At 38.7% G+C, this 10,628-nt stretch overlaps 1 protein-coding gene across 3 annotated transcripts in view; it reads right to left on the bottom strand.

The window, feature by feature from the left end:
* Positions 1 to 2,273: 2,273 nt before the first annotated feature.
* dyrk1b (dual-specificity tyrosine-(Y)-phosphorylation regulated kinase 1B) overlaps positions 2,274 to 10,628 on the bottom strand; it is a 68,746-nt gene continuing 60,391 nt past the window's right edge. For 2 of the 3 annotated variants that reach the window (XM_052144061.1, XM_052144059.1), the window contains exons 7-11: positions 10,386 to 10,532; positions 9,487 to 9,648; positions 6,669 to 6,972; positions 6,342 to 6,445; positions 2,274 to 5,813 (exon numbers count right to left, since the gene is read on the bottom strand). In XM_052144061.1, the coding sequence (XP_052000021.1) occupies positions 5,064 to 5,813; positions 6,342 to 6,445; positions 6,669 to 6,972; positions 9,487 to 9,648; positions 10,386 to 10,532 (1,467 nt within the window). In that variant the 3' untranslated portion in view covers positions 2,274 to 5,063. The remainder of the gene's footprint in view (positions 5,814 to 6,341; positions 6,446 to 6,668; positions 6,973 to 9,486; positions 9,649 to 10,385; positions 10,533 to 10,628) is intronic. The other variant, XM_052144060.1, reaches the window with a different exon arrangement.

The following is a 10,628-nucleotide window of genomic DNA, read 5'->3' as shown; positions in this document are numbered from 1 at the left end:
GGAATATTCCTTTAAGATTAGAGTTTTTACATTATTGCTTACCTGTAAAGTGCCACCGCACTCATTAAGGTTGTAGTGGAAATAAACGCATTTCTTGTCCTAGCGAGAGACAGAACACGTTCCTATATGACATGAATACATCTGAAGTCCAGTATTCTTTTATTTACACGCACCGAAATGTGTCTGTAACCACACCATGAGTATTACGTACAGGAGGCACTTGAATACGCTGATGGTCCACTTGAGGAATTAGGAGACCGGTTAATATGTTTGGCAATTCTCTTCTCTCGGAGGCAGGTCTAAAAAGCTCCATGCCAACAAGAGGAGCTGGAGAATGTTGAAACATTGGGAAGACGTGGTAAGGCCACATAACTGGAGCACCCTTCGTAAACTCGCCGTTTGCTGTCCACGGCCTGACTGCCTCTGGCATGGGGTGCATGGCACGCGCGTTATGCTCCGTGAATACAATTTTGCTATATTTTGGGTAACCTGCGGTGTTAACACTGTAGGCTTTTGCAATATAAACTAAGCTAAGAAGGAACAAAGACGCAAACTCATGTGTCCCATGATTACGTTTGACAGGTAACGTAAAAACGCAAGGCGCGCGCTACAGCCACCTGTTGATGACGTGACGCCTCATTGCGAAGAGTGCGCGCCGTGCTGAGTTTGCGCATTTGCTGCTCGGTATAAAGGGGTGTTCCTAACCCTAAATATTTATTACCCACAAGAAGAAGAAAAATATAAACACACAAATATGTGTTCCAGTGAGGCACTTAATATGGAAGTGAATGGGGTCAATCCGTAAACTTTAAAATACTCACTGTTTCAAATGTTTAGCCACTAGACGTAAACAATATGCGTGCTAACATGATTTTAGTGTGATAAAATCACTTACATCATTTTCTGTGTAAAGATACATTTTAAATAAAAACTAAAACATTTTACATCTATGTTGCAATTTCCATATAATGTCAACAAAACTTAAAACGACTGTAAAAATGACGATTTAAACAAATTTACAGCTAAAATAACACGTGTTTAAAAAACTAAATATGATAAAATTATAAACATCACAATTTTTACTTTAAACCCTTTAAAAATTGGCCCCATTTAATTCCATTGTAAGTGTCTCTCTGTAACACAAATGTAAGCTTTTCTTAAATTTTTTATAAAAGGAGGGGCAGGTCAAAATAATAATAATAATAATAATGTTTTATACTAATCAACATTATGCCACAAAAGCTGTCGACTGAACTTAACTCGTATTATTGAACCTGGTATATTCTTTTAAGCTCAGTCAACAGCATTTGTGGCACAACGTTGAATAACCAAAAAATAATCAAAGATAATGGAAGTGAATGGGGCCAGTCAATAAACGTTTAACGTGTAGCCGAAAGATGTAAACACATTATGGGTAATCATGATTTTATTATGATAAAATCGCTATTATGACATCTTCGTTGTCATGACAACATAACGCCACTAAACCCTGCTTTAATCATACTAAAATCATGTAAACGTGGTTAAACTTGTCAAACAGTTTTTATTTGAACGTTTATAGACTGGCCTCATTCACTTCCATTGTAAGTGCCTTACTGTGACCGTGATAAACGATATACGAGTCAAAAAAATATTTTTGTGGAAATAAGCATTATGCATCAAATCCTGTAGATTGATCGAAACTTGTATTGAACCTGGGACATTCCTTTAATTGTCTGTTCACTGAAATAAAGTAACTAATAATTCAATCAAATTAATACAAATATGAGTGCTATTCAACTTTTGCAAGAAGCAAGTGGACTTTAAACTATAGGCTACTGCAGACAGCAATGTGTTTAACTATTGTCTTGCCCCCCCACCCCCCAACTACTAAGTGCATCAAGGAAAAGCCTTGAGCATGTATATGACAAATATATTTAATGAGCACTCTATATAATTATAGTAAAGTGGACTTTTATAAACTCATAAATTATCAAATGATCCATAAATGAATGTCAATAGGACAAGACAACACCTGTATCATTGCATTATTGCTTGCATCACCATCAACTTCTGCAAACTTTTAACATATAAATTCACTGATGGTGGTTGAGGAGATTCCCCCTATACTATGTAAAGCGCTTAAGAGTGCCTAAAAAGCACTATATATATGTAAGGAATCATCATTATATTCACCAAACCACCTTGCAGTTCTGAATAACATCTGAATTTCTATTCATTTGTTTAAAATGCAAGCAGAAATCTAGAAACCGCTATCACTGCATCTTCTACAGTCTGAAATTGTGATGGTAATGTTTCAAAAATATTCCTTTAGCTGCTCCTTCACTTCAAAAGAGCTTTTGTGAGGGTTTTCAAGATTTATTGAGAGGTGACAGAGCAACAATTTGTTCTGAATACTGTCGTCCGAAACCCCTCCATGTCTATATACTGTATATATATATATCCTATGTTCTTAAATAATGACTGAACAGACACAAAAATCTGTATTTGTCTTATAAGCATCTTGGAAACATCTGCATTTTCAAAGTTTATCAGTGCTCAGACACTTTGCTGACAGTGCATTGTGAGTGTGACATTTTTATCGTGACCAACGTCTTCTAAACATAACAAGATTAGAGGACCTACAGAGGCAACTCTCTCTTTAATAGAGAAACCAAAACTGATATCATAATACTTCAGACAATATGTTCTCATGAAGGATGGTGTTGAAAAAAATGACAAGGTAAAGAAGCCAGTGAGGCCAATTACAAGTTTTAACTGGTTATTAAGAACATAAAGGACAGCAGTCATCATCACTGATCTGAGCAGTATAAGGTAGTTTGCCGGTCCTGTCGCCTCAAAGGTCGCAGGTTCGAATCCCAGTCATTAGAATTAACCATGAAAATGACATTTCACCCTAACATTGCTTTAACGTTAACTGGATGATGCATTGAAGCTATGTACACAGATTACAATGGATGAAGATGTCATCAGTTAATTAAATATATGGTATTGGTCAGTCATACCGAAGCTCGCTTCCAATATGAAGTTTTCACATGATTCTGAATTGTAGTGGATTTCTACACAGTTGCATGAGGCTTGAATTTTGAGCTATACATATAATAAACCTTGATCAAACTCCTATAATCCTCTTCTGTTCAATTCTGTCCAGTGGCTGACCAATAAATCGAGGCACTTGTTTAATACCATGTTTCCGTTACATAATATAAATGTCAAGCTTTAACCTGTACCAAGAAAGAAAGCAGAAAAAAAAGAAGAAATAAAATAAAAACAGCAGAAAACAGATTCTTTTTTTCATCTTTTTTCCTTGTTAAATAGTAATAAATACATGAGATGCAGTGGTTTATTTTTCATTTTTCTGAAGCAGGAGGGTTAAAATGTTTTCATTTTTATTTATTTATTCATTTATTTATCTGTCTGTTTTCTTTAGCAGCAATCCGAACATGGTTGAGAGTGGAGATAGCAGCCAAGAGAGAAGTAGTTCACTTTTTTGACTTTGATGGCAAACAGCACTCACAGAGTGTTGTGAAGGAGGAAGGGGGAAATAAAGAAAGGAGAGAAAGGAAAAATTAGAGGCAGGAAATGAAGTCAGAGTGGGAGGGGCCGCAGTCAGGAGGGCATAAAAGTGTCTCTTCAAATTGAAGTATTCCACCCTCCTGCTAAATCTTGCCCCAGACTCTTCCTTCTAACAGAAATATGAGGCAAGAAAATAAAGAGCGAGAGAGAGCTACAGAAAGATGAGAGAGTGACAGCAAGATTTGGCTTAGCATATCCAGAGTTAATACAAATGTGTTAATGCTTTCATAGTTTTCTGTCCAAAACAAAAAGGATTAGAAAAAAAGAGAGAGTCAGAAACAAAAGAGAGAGAGATAGAGAGAGAGCGAGAGAGGTGAGAAAGTCTAGTGAGATGGTGAAGAAAAAGGCAGACTATTTTTTTGAAACGAGCAACAGGGAAGCATTTTGGTTTTCCATCTGGCAAAATGTTTTGATGTTTTTCAAGACTTTCCTGTGTCACTTCCTCCTTAATGTGAAAGTTGGGTTACGTTCCCTCTCTCCTTGTGAAAGCGGCTCATGGTTCAGCCTCCTCTAGTTTTAGTAGGTTTTTTTCACTGTGTGGTGACTAAAAACAGTTTCTGTCATTTGCTTTATTTAATTCATAGGATTTTTTCATAGTTTGAGATATATAAGCCAGTGTGTCAAGCAAGATAAAGATTGGAAACATTGGAAAAAAAATAAAAGTAACAAAAAATGTGTGTGTTTGTATGTTGCGTGTGTGAAGGTGACTGGGTGAAATATACTCCACTAGAAAAAAGCAACCAATAACAAAATAAAGCCAAAACTAAAATTCCAACCTAACATTGTTTGCTTGTTGTTTTCTATGCATAAGTGAAAAATAATTAAAAAAAAATACCTGTATAAATAAAACATTGAATAAATAAACCCACCTCTCAATTTAGCTCTTTTTCTAATTTCCTTATGTAGTGATTCTTAATAAATAAAATTTTTTACAATTACGGCAAAACTTTAGAAAAAAAAAGAAGATTAAAAAAAAAGCATAAGGGTACGGTCTCTTGCTGCTGTTGTCTTGACAAAAAAATTAACTATTTTCAATCCCAAAATCTCCTCTCAACAAAAATACAAAAACAAACAAACAAAATCTCTCGCTGCAAACCTGTCCTAAAATCGCATTAAAATCAAATAATATGACAACGGTAAAATCAAACTTTCTGAAACCTTCTGTTCCGAGTACTTCATCCACTGCTCTTCTCCTTCAATGAAAGAAAAACAAATTAAAAAAAAGATAAAAATAGTTTAATATCATCCCCTTCAGGTCCTCCCTTGACCTTCTCCCCATGCAAAACCAAAAAGAAGAAACAAAAATAAAATAAATGAAAAAAAAAAAAAAAAACCGTTTGATATTTCACAAGTTTTTCTCTGAAATTCTGTTATGTGTGGCCGTGTGTGTGTTATGTTTACTACATGTCGTAGGTGTGTGGCATTTTTGTCACTGTTATGTTTTCATTAACATTTTTGTATGGCTTTTGGAATTTGTTCAAGATTTATCAAGAGTTGGCTGCACTCTGACCGCTCCCACTGCCGCTGCCACACACTGCCATCATGGCGGACTCCTCGGAATCCGGCCGCCCCCCAGCTCCCCCAACTCCTCTGGGCAGCGGCCCCCCAGTGAGCATTCCCCCCACTCCGATGCTTCCCTGCGGTGGGTTGTTATTGTTGTTGCTGCCGGTGTAGCATGGAGGGATGTATCCCAAACCGGAGGCAGCGACCATGCTGTCCTGGGAGGATGGGGCCTGGGGCAACTGTTGCTGGGAAGCAGACGGGGGTTGCTGGGGGGCCATGACTGTCCTAGTCCGAAAGGCAGAGAGGCCCAGGTGGAGGTTGGAGGAGCCGTACTGACTAGAGTCCAAGCTCGACGGGGGTGGCTGCATGATGGAAGACTGACCCAGGTGGTGGTGGTGGGTGAGGCTGAGCTCGATGCTGTCCTGCATCTGCGGGGAGGAGATAGGCATCAGCCCCTGGCCCTGCTGGCCTTGCGAGGCCTGGCCCTGCGGCTGGTTCTGCTGCTGTTGTTGCCGAAGCTGTCTGCCGTTGCTGTGGTGGCTGCCGTAGATTGGGTGGGGGTGGTGCGGCTCCATCATACCCCCAATGTTGCCCAGGAAGTGGCGCGAGTGCTGCGTGGCCGCCGGCTTGTGCAACAGCAGTTGAGGGTAGGAGGAATCACTGCCACTGTTGGACAGTTGACCCATGCCGCTGTCCCCTCCTGGCCAGATACGCAACTGCTGTTGAGATGGAGCCTGGAGAGAGAATAAAGAGGAGATGAGGTGACTTATGAACCATATCGCCACCCTTATGTTGTTCCAAACCCCTTCTTTGTTTTTCCATGGAACATAAAAACAGATGTTAGGCAGAATGTTAGCATGCTTTAACGCTTGGTTCAATTGCTTGGACCAAGCTCGGGTTCGTTTCCTGCCCCTTTCCCATGCCTTAACTGGTTCACTTCCGCGATTTGGTACAGTTGCGTTCATATCAGCAGCGAACTGTACTGGAGTTCACATGAAGCGTACCCCAGACCACAGTTACAAGCAGACTTAGGTGTGGTTCACAGTTGTGTGGCAAAGTTTGGAAAACAGCGTTCACTTTGACATCATTAGAATGCGGGTGAGCACCAAAAGTGCAAGTGTGAAAGCATGCTTAGAGGCTGACAACTTCAGTCAACATCTGATATGTTATTGCATAACACATGAGATATGCTTACTCGAATAGATAACTGATATTAATTAATTGATTAAATTTAACGTAGCTGCGGTTTTTGGAAAACTTACTTGTGGGCTCTGCATCTCGTAGTCTGTGTGAGTGACTGCACTGTTGTAGTACCGGTTGCTGTACCGGTAATTTCGGTTGTCATTGGAAGAACCGCTTGATCCACCTGGTTGGTAACAACGACAAAGTACTCATGAGTGCCTCTTGGTATTTTACTTTGCAAAAGAACATTTAAAATACGTTTATATATTTGGTAGATTCTCTTATCCAAAAGGAATACATTTTATCAGTATATATATAAATAAAAGTTCCAAGGGAATCGAACCCACAACCTTTGCGGTACTTGATCTAAAGCACCAGGTGTTCATGGTGTTTGCACCTATGCTTACCAGAGCTGGAGACTGAGCTAGTGGTGGAGGTGGAGTGGCTGTGGTCCATGGCAGGGCTGGTGGAGGTGGAGCTGCTGGTGTTGGTGCCTTCGTCTGTTGTCTTCTTGAAGAAGTTGTGCTGCAGAGCGTAAAAGGGCGTGATGCGCGTCTTAGGGTCATAGTCCAGCATGCGCAGAATCAAGTCCTTGAACTTCAGATAGTCGCAAGGCGCATGGCCCTGTTCTCCAGCCCGCCTCCCCCCTGGACCTCCAGTCTCCACCCCCAGGATCTCGTGCAGTCTTCTGGTGGCAGGTGGTTTGTATTCCTGGAGTGATGAATAAACAGGCATAGAGAAAGGGAAGCGATGAGACGCAAACATATCAAATTTGTTGCAATGCAGTAAAAAGTACAAATATCATCAAACTCTTGGGGACAAAGGGTAATAAACTACCAGTCTAAGAACATTTTATATTGACCAAGCTGTAAACAACCCATTTATGATTAATAAATACATACATCTACTAATATATATATATATATATATATATATATATATATATATATATATATATATATATATATATATATATATATTAGGGCTGTCAATCGATTACATTTTTTAATCAAATTAATTGCAAGGTGTCCTGATTAATTAATCGTGATTAATCGCATATACAAATATTTGCTGAGAAAGCCCCTCATATAAAAATTATTCAATATATAATGATGAAATAGTTTTACATAGTTATCTTTAAATATTTACAAATTATTTATATATATATATTATTTTATTAATCAAACACTTTAAAGTCAACATGAAACAGCATTTGCAATCCATTTTAGTTCCGTAATGAGATACATTACCCAAGGATACTTAATGAAAAAAGCAGGGCGGAACTTTATTTTATCCATTGTGAATGAATTGGAGGCAGACACTTTTGAGGAGGCCACTGATACAAGGAGGGTGAAGGTCGACTTCACCCTTGAGAGCATCTCAGTGTATCCCAAAGATAATTCATCCTTTTCAAATGCATTGTTATTCTTCATTATTGTTGCAACCTATTATGTTTACCAGCATTTAATTACAGGGTAAACTATTGGCAAGATTTTTGAAAGGCTGCAACAATTACAATAGTAACCAATAGCTATTTGGCTATTGGTTAAGATTCAAGGCACGGGTATACTTCTTTTTTCTGCGTTTTGGTTGCACATACTGTGCGTGGCACAATCACAAAGCGGACAACCAAAATATACTTTGTGCTTAAGGCCTACGTGTCCTATGTGATATCAGCTGGAGAGTGAAGTCGTTTCAGAGGAAGATCAATGTTTTTATTTGTTTTTAGATTTCATAGACAACTTAATGTGCACTGATGAGTCATGCTCAATAAAACCAAGAACATATTAAAGTAAATAGGGTAAATTTTGGTTTCATGTTGACTTCAATAAGAAACTAATCAGCCTAAGAAATCATTGAAGAATGCAGGTGGATGGGGACTGAAAGTGAAATGTGGCTGTGGATTTTTGGGAATAATGATGTTTTTTTAGGAGACCTCAGCGTCACATATATAGTAGAGACCCTGTGATGCTGACCCTAACCTGTACTACAATCAAATGCTAATACCTACAATTTGTAAATAACATAAAGCTTTAAATGTTTAAAACCTTTTCTCTCCCTTGCTCACACAGAAGTACAAAATGCGTGCCGGAGCATTTAAGGCGAGTCTCTGGATGAATTGGCAGGAAGTGCCAGACATTAATCCTGTAAAACAAAGTGTATTAGGACCTCGTCTAGACTTTTACCCTCCACCTGCTATCACCTTTGCATCTTAATCTGAGCCTAAATACAGAAACAAAAACAATTCTAAATTTTTAACTAGACAACACTTTCACTTCTATCTACTGGCTGCACTCATATAACCTTTGTGAAAATGCGTAGCACTAACCAGATATCAAAATATAATATTATAATAATATAAAATAAAAATATTTATCCTACTGATCAATAAATTAAGAAGCAGTTCTTCTCTGTAAACTCTGAAACCACATTTCTCAGAGTGGTTAGACATGCTATGTAGCACTGTACTAGACAAAAGGAAATTGAGTGTGAGGGATAGACTTAAAAATGTATGAATCTCTTTGCATTGTATAACAAAATATCAAACCAAATGCTATTTATTTAAACAGCATAGTTAATGTGATAAACTACACCTGTGGGAACTTGATGGGAACTGACATTTGGACCAATTGGTTAAAGTTCTTGCAAAAATGGCTATGAAAATGTAATGTAGTTTAGAGAAAAAGTCTAGCATCATTTGTTTGCAGAAGCCACTAGGTTTTGATATTTTGTGTCCAATGTAAAGACCTTCAGACCTTTTTAAGTGTGACTTAAGTGTCTAACACTGTTGTGATACAGTATGTTGCGCGATACCCAGCCCAACAGCTCCTAATCTGATGTCTCAGTGCAAGGCTCTCGGACAAAAAAATTTGGATGTTGTGAGAATGATCATGTTGAAAATGATGTAGATGAGGAGAACAAATGCTAAAGGTACAGGGGTTGGATTGACCATGTGTCTTTGTAAATCAAGGTGAATCAGTGGAGAGAGGAGGAGCTTTTCTATCATAGACCAGTTCGGCTACATTAGCTTTGCTCAAAATTCTCATCTTGTGATAAAGACTCATCCCCAACCATTTTCTCCACCCTCTCCCTCCGTTTTAGCCCTACTGTCTCTCTTCCCCTCTCCCTGAGTATAAGGTGAGCATCGGTGCAGAGCAGGTGACGGTGAGGAAGGGAGGCTTTGGGAGGAGGGCGAAGGTTAAGTAGAAGCAGAGTTTTACTCACAGAGGCCGAAGGATAAAGTACCTTCTTAATGTCCTTGTTCTTCTTGACGGTCCACAGGCCGTCGGACAGCTTGTCGAAGTACTTGCGTGCTTTAGGGGCCTGATCAAGCATATGGTTGGGTGGGACCCCCAGCACCTCAACTATTTTATTCATCTGGTCCACCTGAGGGAAAAAGATACAACACAGCGTTAGGACAAAATAAAATAAAAAACTGGTTGATGTTGCAACATCAGAAAGCATAGGTTTACATACAATATAGTTTGCATGTTTGCTAAATATATTTAACTGGAGATCTAGACTTATTTTTAATTGCTTTATTTATTTATTTATTTATTTAAAAGTGAGTTGATTAAGGACAACATGAAGGATGCATTCTTGCATCCAATTTGCACTGCTTTTTGTTGTTCAATTGTTGGTATATGCACACATGCGTCAAACAAATGTTTGGCAATTGCATTGTGTCTGATTGCATTTTGAGTAAATTGATAGTTCACCAAAACCTAAAAATTCCGTTATCATTTATTTATCCTCATGTTGTTCCAAACCTGTATTCACCATCCACTTTTAATGGATCTATTATTCCATACAATGAAAGTGAATGGTGACTGAGGCTGTCATTCTGCCTAACATCTCTTTTTGCATTCCATGAAAGAAAGTAAGTCATCAGGTCTGGAAATAAATATGAGTTTGAGAGAGTGCAGACAACATTTTTATTTCTGGGTGAACCATCCCTTCAAGATGCTGTATCATGCTAAAAATATGTCAACGTTTGTTTCAGAGAGTGACGCATCAATGTCTTTTAAAACAATGGACCAATCAAAAGAAGTTGGTGCGTTACATCTAGCTGTTTTTGAACAGAAGAATACTTTGTACAGCCACTGTGTGATAAATCAGCATACCTCATTGGAGCCACTGAAGAGTGGCTCGCCCGTGTGCATCTCGACCAGGATACAGCCCAGAGACCACATGTCAATAGCCAGGTCATATGGCATGCCCAGCAACACCTCAGGTGAGCGGTAAAACCGACTCTGGATGTACTGGTAAATCTGTGTAGGCAATGGAGGCAGTTGAAAGGCATGCACAAACACAGGATGCACAAGTGTCTACCAAGCTGAGCTTTCATAGAGATTGTTGAATATATT

This window comes from Xyrauchen texanus, chromosome 15 (genome assembly GCF_025860055.1).
Source record: "Xyrauchen texanus isolate HMW12.3.18 chromosome 15, RBS_HiC_50CHRs, whole genome shotgun sequence".
Lineage (NCBI taxonomy): Eukaryota > Metazoa > Chordata > Actinopteri > Cypriniformes > Catostomidae > Xyrauchen > Xyrauchen texanus.
Note: the sequence above shows the minus strand (reverse complement) of the source record. Positions and strands in the feature narration are given on the sequence as shown.